At 44.8% G+C, this 16,398-nt stretch overlaps 1 protein-coding gene across 1 annotated transcript in view; it reads right to left on the bottom strand.

Annotated features, from left to right (window-relative positions):
• Positions 1–16,398, bottom strand: part of MIB2 (MIB E3 ubiquitin protein ligase 2) — a 42,413-nt gene that overhangs the window by 9,008 nt on the left and 17,007 nt on the right. The window contains exons 4-12 of the mRNA XM_066334133.1: positions 11,628–11,734; positions 9,606–9,800; positions 8,175–8,317; positions 6,297–6,404; positions 5,079–5,183; positions 4,198–4,360; positions 2,995–3,128; positions 1,070–1,218; positions 254–410 (exon numbers count right to left, since the gene is read on the bottom strand). Of these exons, the coding sequence (XP_066190230.1) occupies positions 254–410; positions 1,070–1,218; positions 2,995–3,128; positions 4,198–4,360; positions 5,079–5,183; positions 6,297–6,404; positions 8,175–8,317; positions 9,606–9,800; positions 11,628–11,734 (1,261 nt within the window). The remainder of the gene's footprint in view (positions 1–253; positions 411–1,069; positions 1,219–2,994; positions 3,129–4,197; positions 4,361–5,078; positions 5,184–6,296; positions 6,405–8,174; positions 8,318–9,605; positions 9,801–11,627; positions 11,735–16,398) is intronic.

Genomic DNA, 16,398 nt, shown 5'->3' with positions numbered 1-16,398 from the left:
GGAACAGCAGCTCAGCTCTCCCTGGAAGCCTGAGTCCAGCAGAGAATGCTGATGTGATGAAGAAGAGGCAGACTCAAACCTGGAATTTCAGGGTACTGAAATTCAGGGATATTTCCCAGGGCGTTTCCAGAGGACAATTTTTGAATTCTACAAAGCCACAAACGCTGTGAGACATAAAGAAACACCTCCCCACCTCAAAAAAAAAAACAAACCCAAAAAGTCCTCAAACACCTCCCTGCAGCCCCAAACTTACTGGGAGGTTGACATCACAGTTGAGCTCACAGAGGGCCCTCACCACCTCTGTAAAGCCTTGGCTGACAGCGACGTACAGGGCTGTGCACTTGGCATTGTTCAGCAGGTCTGCACTGGCCCCTTTAGCCAGGAGCACACGGGCCACTTCAGCTTGGTTTCTGGTTTAAAGCAAGGATAAAAACACATCAGAGTCCATCCAGTGCACACAGTAAATTCTTTCTCTTTGCAGAGCAACAGAACTCTGGTTTTGTATCCTCTCAGCGGTAAAATAAACCCCACAAAACCTTCCTAATTTGTGCTCTCTGCTCCAAATCAACAGGAATTCTCACTCTTAATGATTAATTCTTCCCTGCTTACTGATGATACAATTCAAAATCTCATCTTGCTCTAGAAAACACACAAACGTAAGAGGAATCAAGCAAACAATCTCAAACAACTAAATCACCTCCCCCATCCCCTGGAAAAAAAAATCCATCACTAAAACCTCCTTATCAATTTTGGTTTTTTCTGATTCGTCCTGAAAATTCCTAGCAAACAGAACTAGCTGTGAAGGACAAGAAATCCTTGTGCTAAGAAATCCTGTGCTGGATAAAAATCCCTCTGGAAAAAAGGATGCTGCTGGAGGAGAAGAAATTCTCCTGCGGGCTGAAGCTCGAAAGTCAATTCCCAACATAAAAAAACAAAAAACCCAGAGAAAAGCTTTCACCAGCCACACCCCCTTCACCCAGAGTGTGTGACTTGGACCCAGGAGAGCAGCTTGGCTTTAGGACAGAGGTTTTTCCCATCAGGGATGGCAGGAGGAGAGGAGGTGTCCTACCCGAAGGCGGCGTAGTGCAGCGCCGTGTCCCCCTCGTCGTCCCGCAGGTCGACGTTGGCGTGTGCCTGCAGCAGAGTCTTCACCACCTCCAGGTGCCCCTGGTACGAGGCAATCTGCAGGGCAGTGCTGCCCTGGTTCTTGGCATCCACCTTTGGGGAAAGGCAGAGACAAAGAAAATGAGGGATGACCTCGCCCTGTGCCCGGAGCAGGGTGGGAAGAGCCCAGAAATGCCCCAGGGTCAGTGTCCTGGTGGCTCCTCTCCTGGCCAGCAGCTCGCAGCTGATTTTGTCCCAGAACCTTTTGGAAGGGGAAAGGGACAGCACGTTTAGTCAAGAGGGGAGAAGTGAAAGAACAGAGCTGAGAGCTTTGTAATTGCAGAGCCCTGCTGCCAAATCTCTCTGTGCCTGGCGAGCACAACGCTCCTTGGTACCTCTGCCAACAATTCCCCTCCGAGGGGAAAATGTGTGAGGAAATCAAATTAACTTTGCACAAGGCTCTGGAGGTGCCAAGTCCCCGCTGTGCTGTGCTGCTGCAGGCACTTGAGTGGGTGCAGTGGCTGCAGGGGACATCTCAGGGCTCAAGTGCTGCAGTGGAGAGTTTTGGAGAATTAAAGGCACTGAAGAACAAGAGGTAAAAAAAAAAGCAAAGCAGCTACTGACACCAGTGGGAGGCTAAGGAGAGAAGGAGGCACAAAAAACCTCAGCAGACTGGCAAGGAGAACAAGTTAATAATCAAGGTTTTTTTTTTCCCCCTGCAGTTTATTTTATGCAGCAGTCAGAGCACAGGAGAGGCAGCACTTCCCTGGATAGGCTCAAAATGATGGGTGAGTCCTTTGGGCAAAGAGGAATTAGAGGTCACTGCTGTTCTTCCATTGACACGAGGCAGACAGTGCTGATAAGCTGGAAAAACTCTGCCAAGCAATTCCAACTTGCTCTAAAGTGAGCCTCAAATCCTGATCTCTGTAAGAGTCTAACAGAAATAGCTATTTATTAATATAAATATTAGAGTAGAAATAGAAGTCTCATAAAAATAACTGATCATATAATGGATTCCTTACTCTTGGGACTTTCCTATTCTGGGATCAGTTTGAGAATTGCAGGTATTCGTGTCTCCTTCCCAGAAGTCCCATAAAGTTTATAAATAAAGAAGTATAATAAATACCAGACAAATAACCACTAAATCAGCTTCACAGGGGTTTTTTCAGAGCTGATCCTGGGTCACAGCCCCAACAAAACCTCTTTTTGTTACCCAAGCTTTCCAAGGACACACTGCTGAAAGACTTTGGTGGTTCTTTTTGGTTTTTTTTTTTCCCCTTGTTCCTAAACCCTGAGCACCTCCCTGAAGGAGTTCAGGAGATGTGATCCTGACACTTTGGCATTCTGCAAGCACAGAAATTGTCCAGCAATGAGTCCAGCCCAGTTCCTGCTCCAGTCAGACATGAGATAAGACACTGCACAGATCTGGGCAGCTTTTCTCCCTCCTGATTCCAACAATGTGATTTTTTTACAAGGTCCTCTAAGGACAGGCACAGCCAGACACAACCCTTGCCTTTCTTTTCCAGCAGATCCTCAGATATCTGCTCCTGTTTTCCTATAGATAAACCCTTCTCCCCCTAATTCTACAGCTGCAGTGGCCACACAGGAAATCTGGGAAAAGCCAGCTTAGGAAAGGTGATATAAGGACTTTAGTTCAGATTTATTGCCACAAACCAGAGGCATAAAATATGCACATTTAACTCGTGAATTTAATCCTAAATTGCAGCAAAATAATATTCCAACTGTTAGGAGATATCACTAAGCCTGACAAATCTGTTGTTTTCCTCACATCCTTTCCCCTCCTTGACTACAAAATTTTATGATGATGTTTTAAAGAGCAGAAACAAAGGGAAAAAAAAAAAAAGAACCATTTTTGCCTTCCAAACTTGCCTTGTCTGGATATTTCTGGAGCAGCTCCCGGACTTTGGCTGTGCTGTTGAGGGCTGCACAAATGACCAGGCACCCTGCATGCTCTGACTCTGTCCTCTGGGACAGCAGCTTCTCCAGGACAGTCACCAAAGTACCTGAAAAGAGAGACAAAAATGTACCTGTCACCACACATCTCTCAGTGTTTGAGGGGACACAGGTGTCACAGCTCCTCAGCAGTGCAAAAATCAAAAATTTCGCAAGCTCTGCCTCAAGTCTGACTGGAGCAAACAGCTCCAGATCCATCTACGTCAGGAAAACAAAACAAAACAAATATCCTGGCAAGTCTGTGCTCTCTCCCACATGATCCTGACACCCAGAGGAAATCAGGATGGTCAGGCCACAAAAAAAAAAAAAAAAAAAAAAATTCTGAGCAGATGTGTAAAGCACCAAAAAAATAAAAAAATCCCCTCCAAGCACCATGTGATCCCCAACTCGATTTCAGGGCAGATTAGGCAAAACAACTGTTGATTTCACAACAGCTCCACGCACAGACCTGGGAATATTTCACAAGCCCTCAAGAATCAGTGTCCTTGCACAGGAAGCAGGATGGAACAGGGAACTGAGTCACAACAAATACTGAACCTAGGGCAGAGCTGTGCTTAGCAACTCTAAGTCCTAAATTCTGTATTTTCCTCTTAAACCCAGTATTTCCCAGTCCTAAATCCTGTATTTTCCTGTCAAGGCCAGCTTTGTTTGCCCAGTAAGGCACAGCTGGGTTTTATTTTCTATTTTCCCTTTAATCCCAGCATTTCCAAGTCCTAAATTTTGCATTTTCCTATTAAAGCCAGATCTGCTTGCTCAGCAAGGCACAGCAAAGTTTTATTCTCTATTTCCTTGTTAATCCCAGCATTTCCAAGTCCTAAACTTCAGTGAGTCCCTAAATTCTGTATTTTCCTGTTAATCCCAACATTTCCAAGTCCTAAAATCCTACATTTTCCCATTAATCCCAGCATGTCCAAGTCCTAAAATCCTACATTTTCCCATTAATCCCAGCATTTCCAAGTCCTAAAATCCTGCATTTTCCCAAGACCCAGCCTTTCTTGCCCACTAAGGCACAGCCAGACTTCACTTCCCCACGCAGGGAAGAACATTTGGATTTTCCCACCATCCCAAGAGCTGGATCCAAGAGCTCCCAGCCCCTGGGGGATCAGGTTTGTCCCTCACTTTTGGATTCCTTGGCACTCTCTGTGGTCATCAGGTTGGCCTCCTCCTCCCTCTGGTAGGCTGTCAGGCAGGCAGGGTTAAAGGTCCACGACTGTCCCCCCACTGACACTCGAAGATCTCCATCCCCATAGACCTTGATCACCTTCCCAATGTGACCCAGGGTCTGGAAGGAAAAAAAAAGAGATGATTTTTTTTTCCTCTCCAAAGATGCAGTTCCCAGATCCAAATCCAGGGTTTTTTTGGGGTGTTTTTTTTTTTTTTTTTTTTTTTTTTTTTTTTTTTTTTTTTTTTTTTTTTTTTGTTTGTTTGTTTTTTTTTTCATAAAGCTGCAGCTCCTGCTGTGTGAAAAGAAGCACTGGACAAGTGACACACTGGCAGACAGCTCCCACTTCGAGGACACCAGAGGGTTCTCACCAGTTTCTCTCTCACTGGTTTGCCAAGGAAGGGATTTCCCAGACACACTGGGAATGGCTGGGGAGGGAGGTGCTGATAAGATCTGATCAAGTTGGGACTGGGGACGGTTTCCTCTGGGCTTTACCTGCTCCTGGAGGAACCTGCATCCCACTTTTTTTTTTTTATTTTAGCCACACTTGGGTTGATTTTTCCACCTCCCTGCCTCATTCCAGAGAATCAGGGAGGCTGTAAGAGGACTTTGGTGATGGAAACCTCTCACTTGAGATGGTGGCAGCCAAATCTTTTTTGTCACATTCCCCTTAGTCCCGTTTGGGCGCCGTGGACACGACGGCGTCACCAGGGGCTGGGCAGGGACTTCCCAGCAGGAATTCTTGGGGGGATACAAGCCCATGTCTAAGTGCTGAGGGCTTGGGGAAGCTCAGGGGGGTTACTGGACTGTCCTGGAACTGGAACTGGTGTGCACTCACAGGTGCCATCTCATCTGTCCACTCCCCATGACCAGGTTGGAACCGCTTCACTGTTTCCATATCATCTATCACCCGGACCACATCACCAACCCAAAAGGTGTTGAGCTACAAGAAAAAGAAAGTCATGAGCTTTTGGGGGATGAAGCCACACACACACACACACATAGAGACACAAAAAAATTCAGAGTGATCAGCCCCTCTGCCCCACTCCCAAAATCCCAACAAACAAGACACCCACTGAGTCAAAAAACAGCACTGCGAAACATAAACGCAACTACCAAGAAAGCTGTAACCACTGAGCTGCAAAATAAACACAGTCCAATTCTCTCTTGAGCCAAGTGCACATTTAAGTAGGGAAATAATTTGGAACAGGCAGTTTCCTAACTTACTTTGCTCCAAATAGTTTATAATTAATATCAGATAAAGCACGGAAGTTTTCTTGGTCCATCTCCTCGCTACACCTGGCTTGGCACTGGAGGTTTTAATTCACTCTAATAAGGAAATTCAATCTGTTTGTTATTTAAAACACAAAAGGGAGCCCAGGGTTTATCTTTGCTGGTAATTTGCCAGGTGCTCCCTCTGATCACTGAGCTAGGAAGGGAGAAGTGTCAAAACACACTTTTCAGAGCAGACTAATTTCGTGCAAAACAGTCTGACACTGCATTTTCCACCAGTATTGGGAGTTTTTAGCATTGTGACCTTGCTCAGGTCAGAATTTTGTGGTCTTCCAGCAGCTTCTTCTCTACCTAATTATCTCTATTTCTAATCATCCACTGCTCCAAGTCTCAAACCTCTGGGGAAGGCCAGAGCTGTGAGCCTTTAGAAATGCAGCCACAAAATCAGAAGGACTGGATTAAAGCCTCGAAAGGAATCAGAGAGAAGTGAGACAAAGATGCAAAATGGAATAATGTGAAGAGACAAAACAAGGCAGAACAAAAAAAAAACAAACAAAAAAACCCCCCAAAAATCAAAAGGGAAATTATGTGAGGAAAAGGTTCATCACAAGGGCAAGGCAGCTGCAGCAGGATGAAAACCTGGAAGCTGAAATGAAGAAACGGAATTTACCTTCAGGATTTGCAAAAGCAAAAAAAGTTGATAAAAGAGGACAACTGTGTTTAGAAGAGGAAGGTGTTCCTACACAGCACCTGCTGGGGACACCCTGAGCCCTGTCCCAGCAGGTTCAACCTTTTCCCTGGCCATTACCTTCCCAGCACTTACCTTGGTCAGGGCTCCAGGATGGAAAGTCCAGCGGGTGTCACTGTTGAACTGGACCCTCACGTCCCCTCTGTCTGTGATCCTGTGCACAGTTCCTGTCTGGCCAATGAACTTTTGACCAAAAAAACACCAAAAAAACACAAAAACAAAGGAAGGGAAAGCCTCTAAATTAATCACGTTGTTTAATAGTGGGGAAAGAAGGTATGCAAGGTGGAGATGGCTAAAATCACCCAGCATTTCCCCACCCACAGTGCTCCCAAATCTTTATTCTGCATTTTCCTACTAAACCTAGCATTTCCCAGTCCTAAATTCTGCATTTTCCCGTTAATCCCAGCATTTCCCAATCTTAAATTCTGCATTTTCCCATGAATCCCAGCATTTCTCAATCCTAAATTCCTGTGAGTCACAAATTCTGCATTTTCCCATTAATCCCAGCATTTCTCAATCCCAAATTCCTGTGAGTCCTAAATTCTGTATTTTCCCATGAATCCCAGCATTTTCAAGTCCTGAATTCCTGTGAGTCACAAATTCTGTGTTTTCCCATTAATCCCAGCATTTCCCAATCCTAAATTCTGCATTTTCCCATTAATCCCAGCATTTCCAACGCTCGTATGACATGCAAACATTGTTTTTCTATAAAAAGGAGGGGGAAAGGCTCCTCTAAAAGCTCCTCTGAAAGAGCAGCACACTGGGGGAGGAGGGGGACAGGAATACAAAGTGCAGAAAAGCTTGAAAATGCAGCAGGAATTGTCCTCTTTCCAAGTGACAGAGGTGGGCAGGGAATCCAGCGTTGCTCTGAATTATAAAACATCAGCAAGGCAAACTCTGAGAGGAGCAAAAGGGGCAAGATACACAAAATAAAATATAACTGTGTGGGGCAGGGTTCTACATCTGCTCTTCTGGTGGGTCCTGAGCAACTCATGGTTTATAAAGAGGTAAAAAAATGCCAATTTCTGAGGTGACAGGAGGCTCTTGTTTCTCTGTTTTGTATCCCTCTTCCCCGAAAAACAGGAATTCAGGAGCACAGAGGTTTAATAATCAACAACACACAGAGCAACACCCAAAATCTACAGCTTTGGGGGTGTATTCTTGAGCTGGAATAAAAAAAATCCATGGCTCCACTCGCATCTTAGTTAAAAATTCATTACAAGATGCAAAGTCCCTGCCTGCCAGGCTGGAAAAATAAAAAACCCAAAAAAGAGGCTGATGCTCAGTTAAGAGATTTCCACATTGAAACTGAAATGACAGAATTTACCTTGACATTTTAAAGCCTGATTTCAAAAACTCTGCTCATCTATAGGGCAGGTCTGGCCAGGATAAATATTTCACATATTTTGGTAGTTTTATAGCATTTATTCATGCTATTTAGAGTGCTAGGTGCCATTTCTACCTTTATTTCCTCTACTCTCTGGGGTTTTTTAAACAACAGGTGACAGCAGACTGATGGCTCTTCAATTTAAAGGCAAGAATAAGCTCCAAAAATATGATAAAGGTTGAGAAATTTTAGCCCTGGCCAAGGACAGAGGCCACTGTTGAGAAAACTATAAACTTTAATTACAGTAATGCACAGCACAAAAGAAGCCAAACAAGGAATGGATCCAGAACACCAAAGAAAAGATCTGTGGCTCATTTAAAAACAAACAAAGCAGCTATTATATTTTATTTTTTTTCTGCTTCCAAGACTTTTGCAGGGATCCACAAGGCCATTCTCATCCAACAGAGCCTAAAAATAACTCTGACTCCAGTGTCCTATCACTTAAAAAAAAAAAAATCTGTATTTGTGCTTCAGTTCAACTTTAAGGTGATGTTCTGGTGACTTCCTGAGCAGTGCAGAACGAGGGAGAGGCTGGAATTTTACCCAGGGAGAATCCAGGGACATACCTCAGCCATTTTGGGATTCCAGCCCCCGTGGCCCTCCTGCATCTCCCGCAGGATGTCGATGTCCAGCAGGCACTTGACCTTGTCCCCGTGCTGGAAGGGATGCCTGTCTGTGCTCTCCTTCCTCTGCAGCTCAGCTGGTTTCCCTGGGGACAACAAGGACAGCACCCAAGGGATGTCACACACCTGGGGTGCCTCACTGGCTCCCTTACAAGGGTTTAAAATAAACTTTAATTGGGGCAGAATGCTGCAAACCCCTTTTTATGCCCCACACACTCAGAGAAATCAGCAGGATTTAACCCTAAGTGGACATTAATAAAACATAAGTGACTTTAACATTTCTAAGCCTAGCATTTCCCAGTCCTAAATTCTGTATTTTCCTGTTAATCCCATCCTTTCCCAATTTTAACAAGACCCATTTTGGCCCTCTGCAGAGCAGGGGATGCCTCTCAGGCCCTGGCAGACACCAGGAGCTGTTCTTAGCAATCCACTCACCCACAACTGCTGTTCAGACACACCCACACAGCACCCAAAATTAGTTCTCCCCATCCACAGGCAGGCACAGAATCCACCCTGAGGAGTTCCTTACCCTCCCACCCTCCCCATGCAGCCATACCCCTGGAATTGAGCTCCTCATCCAACCCTTCCCTCCCCTCATGCTCTTGCCAAGCTGCTCAGGGGGAAAAAAAGTCTGAGAAAGACTGGTAAAAGTCTGCCTGAGAAGTTTTATCTGAAAAGTCTGATAAAAAACCCTGATGCTGCAAACACTAGACCCCTCTGTTTTCCTTCAAGGGAGCCAAAGATGGTCCCTGCAACTCATTAAAAGAACAACAATCCCACACCTAAATTACACCTGGGTAAAAAAAATTCAAGTTCAAAAGCACAAGGAGTTTCCTTGGATTTAAGAGGAAAGGGGGATTGCAGAAAGTTGCCAGCACAGACATCACCTTTTCCCATCACTTTTTCTAATTTTTGGCAGTTCCATTCTCCAAAGTCTCCCTTTATTTACATTCCCCCTCTGAACACACTTTTGGCTCCACCAGGAGAGTGTTTGCTCTCCAGAAGCACAATTAACATCAGCTTGCTCAAAGAATGAAAAGCTTTGGGTTGACAAATGTAACAAAAGTGAGGAAAGTTGGATTCTCTGTAACAGACCGGGAATTTCCTGCATTTCCAGCAGAACTTGTATTCTTTGGGATGCAAACACATTTTACCACTGAAAGGCCAAACTATTTCATGAACCACTCTGAGATCAAGCAGTATGCTCACACACAAAGCAAATTCTCTCAAATGATGCCCGTTACATGGGAACTTTAAAAAACCACGAGGTGGTTTTATGTCATAAAGACAAAAAAACAGCTTCGGCGCCAACGGCCGCGTGAATCACAACCTCTCAACAAAAACCTCCCTCGGCAAAGATCTGCCTCCACCCACCTAATTTCGGGAGGTGCTCCTTGTAGTAGAAGCCCCCAGAAGCCTCCACAGTACATTTGAGGTCCACCTTTCCCTTGTGGCCCACCCTGTAGACGTTGGTGGTTCCATCTGCCCAGGTGACGCTGGCCACGCTGCGGCCAGTCTCCACGTCCCAGCCCCGGATATCCACCACGCGGCCAGTCTTGCCTTCACCCCCTGGGGAGGAAAAGAAGGGAAAAATCAGGAAAAGTGGATGATGAGACAACTCATATTGACCAGTCAGGAGGGAATCTCTGTGTTAAATTTGCTGAGAGCCATTCATTTTGCAATGGTGCTGCGGAGGATTCCTGGTGTGCAGGGAACGCACACGTGGTGTCGTGGCACCACACTGTGGCAACAAAAAAACACCCCTCAGCAGTGCTTCAAAACCCACCCAGGGTCTTCAAATCTCTCCCCAGCACCATCCATCTAGGGGAACATCAAATAAACTTTGTTTTCTTCAAGCAAGGGGCAGCTGGAAGAACCCAGAACAGAGGGATGGATGTGTGGAGGTGAACCTGTGATCCAAGAGACAATTGCTTGTGAAGGCAACCAGGGTTTGCAGATTCCCAACCCCACAGACACTCTGTGGTGCACTTGGACAAGTCCCAGCAGCTCCCCAGGACTTCCCCAAACGGGGACAGCAACATCTGCCTCACTGAGGAACTTCTGATTGTCTGTGAAGTCCTGAAATCGAACAGCATGAAGGAGGTGAAAAATCCAAAAAGCACAATCCAAACACTGGGTTTTGGTGGCAGTTCTACCAAAACCAGAGAGCAGCTGAGGGGTGGATTTAGGGTTCCTCTCACTGCTCCTGCTCTCAGGGAGCTGCTTTCAGGTCAGCACCACCGTAAGCAACCCAAGTCTCAGACATGTAAATGCTGCTCTGATCTCAAAAGGATGGATAAGCTGTATTGAGCATAAGCTGCTTTTGCTCTCAGACCCCGCAAGGATCCACGTCCTCCACGGAACCCAGAGCTGCAATAAATGGCAGAGTCAACTTTGGAAACCTTTGAACTTTTGACTTAATTCTTCAGGGGTAAAAGGAGCTGTAAACACGCCAGTGTGTGTGCAGGGCTCTGGGATCAACGGGCAGGGAAGCTCCTTTAGCCCTGAAACTGCTATCAGTGACCTGGGGACAGGCATTACAGCCCAAGAGCAGCTTCAAAAAGGCATTTTTGTCCCACTGCGTTTTCAGCCTGAAGGTTTCAATTCCTGCAGAAAGCAGGAACCATTCTCCAGTAACCAAAGAGTCCTTCATTAGTGCACCATGTGAAACCCTCCTTAAGAGAGAATTTCTCCTCACTGTTCTTAAAAGTATCCAAACAAGGACATTCCACAGAACTCCAAAAGCAAATGGATACTGTACACAAAGTCAGATAAACTTTCCACTATCAATTAAAGTTCTTGCAAGAAGAGAGGAGTCTTTATTTTCTTGTAACATGGTCTGCATTTACAGTTTCACACAAGAACTTCCAGGATGGTTCCCAGTGGTTTTTACATCTCTGAAAGAGGAGCAGCAGAACTTCCTCCCCACACCCTGGACATGGTTTATGTCACATATATGTGACAAATAACAAATACAAGAAAACAATGGGTATTAATTACTCTAAAGAACAGGCACCTGCATCACCTGAACAACTCCCCTAGAAGCTCTGCTGCTCAGCATGCAGATTTTCAATCAGCCATTTGCAAAAATAAAAGAATATTTTATATATATATATATATGTAAAATAAAAATAAAAGAATATTTTACATATATATATAAATAAAATTCAAATTATGTTTTACAGGACATCCTTCTATATATATATAAACCTCAAATGGTGTCCTACAGGACATCCCTCTATATATATATATTAAAAAAACCCTCAAATGGTGTTCTATAGGACACCCCTATATATATATATATATATATATATATGTATAAAACCCCTCAAATATATGAAAAACCCCCTCAAATGGTGAAATGGTGTACTACAGGACATCCCAAAAGCAGCTTACCATCCTGGTTACCCCACTCCCAGTCAGGCCCACGGACCACTTTAGCCCCCTGGAAAGTCCCTTTTAATGTGATGCGGGTCAGATTCTGCCGAGGGCTCACTAGGACCCTGGAAAAACAAAATCAGAGGAAACAAATGAATTTGTCGTTGTTGTTACAGACACTGACAAAGCTCTGCCCCAGCTGAGGGCTGTCACATCAGCACCATCCTTCACTTTAGGGTAAAGGACATTCCTGGGGTGGCCCTGCACGAGGTGTTTGTGGAGCTCAGCACATCCTGTAGGCAGAAAATCAGAGCAGCTCACACCAGCAGGGCTGTGGCTGGACCATTCCCAGGCTCTCACAGACCTTCCCACCTGCCCTGCACCCCAAACCACAGCACAGACCCACCCCAGCTGCAGGGAAAAGGAAAAAAGGTACCTACGTGATCGTGAACAGGGGGTCTGACGTCCTGTTAAAGCAGCTCCCAATTCCCATAATGTCACTGCAGCCTCTCTGCTGGCTCTGGGTGTGCTGTCCCCAGGATGCCACAAAACCTTCTCATGAGTTACCAGGCCACCAAAACCCACGGGGACCTGCCTGGCTGCTCAGCCAGGGTGCAATCCCCTTTTCTAAGTGACTGCAAAAGTGCCCCAATCCATGCCCCTGGAGCCAGACTGGCTCTTGGCAACTCCCAGCCCAGACACAGCCACCCAAGTTCAGCAGCTGTTCCACAGGGCAAGGGGAGGGGACATTTCCTGGGGGCAGGGCTGACCTCAGAGCACTGCATTTATTTTCCATCTAATGCCTCCAGAGGGAAGGTGGAGACTCAGGAGGATAAAAAGCTTATGGCTTGAACTTACTCGTTTACTTATCCAGTAAATGCTTAAGTCTTTTACTTTTCTTAACCTGTTACCAGATCTCCCAGCTGTGGTTTACAACCTGCTGTGTTTCAAAAGAGGCAGAGATGATTTATTATGCCTTGCTCTTAACAATCACTGAATGTTCATTAATTACCCAGGCTGGAGCTCAACAGGAGGAAGATGAAGGCCTCTGTATTTGGAGGGTTGAGATTTTGTCTGGTTTAAGCACCATCAAGGCTGGAGATTGTTATGAAAGAAGATAATGACAGTGGAGGGAAAAGCTCAGCTATAAAGAGCTACTGCTCAGCATTCATTTTATTCCATTGTGTCAGGCACTACAGACTGGCTTCAAAAACCAGCGTGGATTTGGGTACAGCCTTTGAAAGAGCTTAGATGTTTGCACTGCATTTTGTTCAATGGTTTTCTGATAATTTATCAAAGATGTCTGAGCCAAGGCCTGAGACAAAGTGATAAAAATATAATTCTCTCTTCCAAACCCTTCTCTCCCAAGGCATGGGATTCAATGCAAGGATTCTTAGTGATAGTAAAATAAAGCACTGAGCTGAGCTTAAGATGTTTAAATAGCCAAATATCCACCACTCATTCTATTCTTAGCAGAAGTTCCCTTTTTGGATCATCATGTAACAGCAGTCATTCCCCAGCTCAACACCCTCACATTAACCTGCCACTTCCTCTGAAAGTTGTGGATGGGGACCAAAAAACCAAAGCTGATCAATTCAGAAAGCTGAGCTTCCTTAAAGAAGGAAAACGTAAGGAACTCCATCTCCTGTGCTGCTGAAATGCTGGGGGGCCACCCCCCAGAACTGCCCTCCTGTCACCAAAATCCTGACCAGCACCACCAAAGAGTGATGCAAGCCCCAGATATCCTCAGCCAATCATTCTTATCAAGGTTTCAATCTAATTCAGTGTTGTGCTCCAAATACTGGATAACCACCAAAGTTCCCCAGCGTGATGCAAAAATACCCCCGGGATAAATTTAATCACTGTGACACTGCCTTTAATAACAATGTTAATTATGACAGCACAAAGTCTGCAGCCCATTTCTGCCCTACAAATTCCAAGGATATTAAATTACTGCAGAGCCCAGAAAGCACTTGGGAGCGTGTCCTGTACAGAATGAAGTTATGGCTCTCTCCAGCATGTCAGGAACCACTCCCTGGGGATGTTCTGCCTGTGCTCAAGTTTCTCTGAGGTGTTTATTTGGCTTCTGACATCCCTGAGAACTCTGCTGCAGCATCTGGAACAGCAGCAACACTCCTGCTTTAAAGAGAGGGATGGGAGATCCAAATCAACCGATCTGGAGAAATTGAAACAAACTCTACTTTTAATTGGCAGCAGCAAGGCAGAGCTCCTTCACAGCAGGCGTGGCTGATGAGTTTTGGGAGATCTTTCTGCTGCAGAAAGCTCTTACCTGAAGAAATCAACACAGGGAAGGGGACTGGGAAGCAGAAGGGATGGTCACCTTGTGAGGTGGCAGGTCATAAACACCACAAGAATCCCTTCAGAAAGGCACAGCTCTAAACTGGATTTTCAACTCGTGGGAGACACAAACCCACGTCCCTGCAGGACGCACAAAGATCCACCTCCAGAGAAAGGCCAACATGAAGATCTCGCAGGAACTACACATAAAAGTGACCTCAATGCAAGAAATTTCAGCTTTTCTAATCCCCCCAGCACAGCTTTTCCTGAAGCTCTTGCAGCAAAGGATAAAGGAAGGCAGTTCTGACAGATGGCTGCTGGTTGCTCAAGCAGGAACCAGACTAAGACAAGGACACTGGAGAGGGATCAGGATCACAGAAAACTATTTCAGGAACTGTCTTTTACCCAGATTTTTTTTCCTTTTCAATCCTCTCCTTCCTTGACAAAACCAGCTGTATATTTCTAAGTAAAAGCTGTGGTTTTTTGGTAACCCCTGAAGTAACTCGGATCAAATCCTGCTCTGGAAAGCCACAGCAGGGAAGGTTTCAGCCCAGGGATACCACATGGGAATTAAAAAGGTTCCTGCAGACAGTTTTCCCCAACTGTGCTCTCAGAGAAGGTTCATCCAGAGCATTTAAAGGCAGAATATTGCACACAGAAGATGCAGAAACACCACTGAGCACAGGGAGTGAAAATGCCTTGTTATCATCCTCCAAACATCATCATTAGTTCAAAACCCAGGCTAAAGCTGGTGCAGTGAAGGTTTCTCTTGCTTGCAGTTTTGATCATGTAATTCCAGAAAAGATGAAGATAAAATGTGTCATTGAAGCCCAATCCCTGGTCTAAAAATCAAACAGAAAAAATCCAAATGACACAAGGGAAGCCCCAGTATGACAATACACCTTGGAGTTCAAGTTTGGAGTTTTTTAAAGAGGCACAGTCAATTTCTCTGGCAAATCATGGTAATTTTTTTTTTTTTGTTCCCTAAAGTAAAATCAAACAAATTCATTAACAGATTAAAAAAAAATCATATGAATAAATTCATCAGATTCCAAATATTCCTCACCCAGATTTCTCAGCTTAAACTGCCACTGTATAAATAACCCCCGTTGAGGAGGTTACTGTGTAAATAAACCTGCAGCCTTTTATTGCCCAGTAATCAAACACCCAGCAGTTGTCACTCAGCTGCTGGATTAGTTCAGCCCTCAGCAGAAGCAGCCACAGATGGCAGGTTGGATTTATTGAAGCTGCCTGGAATGGGTCTGCAGTGCACAGACCTAAATCAGAGCACGCACTTGTTCCTGGATCTGGTTTCCAAATCCAGCTGGTAACTCCACCAGACAGAGCTGGTTTAAGAATTACAGATGAAAATAACTGCAATTTCTGTTTTGACTACAGGATAAAACACAGTGGGAGAAAATATTTGTATTTCTTGTGCTTGATTACACAAAACATTTCCCTGTGCAGCTCGCTGGCTCCTCCAGCTCCATTGTTTGCCAGGAAAAAAAAAAAAAAACAAAAACCAACAAACCAGAGCTTGTGAAAAACTATTGAGGTTGTGATTTATTGGGGAGAGAAGGCTAGAAAATAGCCTGGGTAAAATGTACCACATCTGAAATTCAGCTCAGCCCCAGCCCTGAGCAGGTGATCCAAGCAAAATGTTGGTGCTGCATGAGAATGTACCAACATTCATCTTTTGTCTGAGGTGATCTCAGGTCGGATTATTTGCAGAACTCACCAGAGTGTGCCTGACTTTTCCAGCCCTAATATAAACTCGATGAGCTTTTGCTTTGCTGCCCTGCTCACAGACACTGATTTATCTTCCAATTACTAAGCACATATTCAGCAAATGGATACAACAGCTCCGAAAAAAAGCTCTTCAGTAAAACTGAGCTGTTCCATCCTTTTAAGCCAAGATGAGAGCCTCTCCCATGACACTCATAAAAATTCAGGCCAAACAAGACCAATAAAAAATAACAAATTAGGAGGTCAGGAAGAGATTACTTCAAATAGCAAAATTAAAAAAAATAAATAAATCAGCACCTCCTGTCACCTTAAGTTCAAACTCGGGTCATTTTAAGAGCTGAAAGAGCCTTCAGGTAAAGGTGTCTTCAAAGCCTCTTTAGAAAACTGATTGGGAACCCTCTGCAGTGCCTGTCTGGGGTTAAATCCTCCTAAATCCTGGGATTAGTGACCTGCTACAAACAGGGATGTTGGCCTTGCCTGCTTCAGATGGCCAGGGGTGGCAGCAACAGCAGGAATTAGTGAAAAACCAACCCCATTCCTTGCCAGAGAAAGGAGCAGGGAGAATCCTGGTGTGTAAAGGAGACTCAACTACAAAACCCAAATCCACACAGCATTTACCACTTTTTAAATACTCTGATTTTTCTCTTTTTGTCCTTAGGGAACTGCTGAAGGTTTTATCTTCTACTTTAGATAGAAGGAAGAAAAAAAAAGAAAAGAAGAAAAAAGAAAAATAGAGATGAGTGAT

Source organism: Sylvia atricapilla, chromosome 22 (assembly GCF_009819655.1).
Source record: "Sylvia atricapilla isolate bSylAtr1 chromosome 22, bSylAtr1.pri, whole genome shotgun sequence".
Lineage (NCBI taxonomy): Eukaryota > Metazoa > Chordata > Aves > Passeriformes > Sylviidae > Sylvia > Sylvia atricapilla.
The sequence above is the reverse complement of the archived record's forward strand: the minus strand, read 5'-3'. Positions and strand labels throughout refer to the sequence as shown.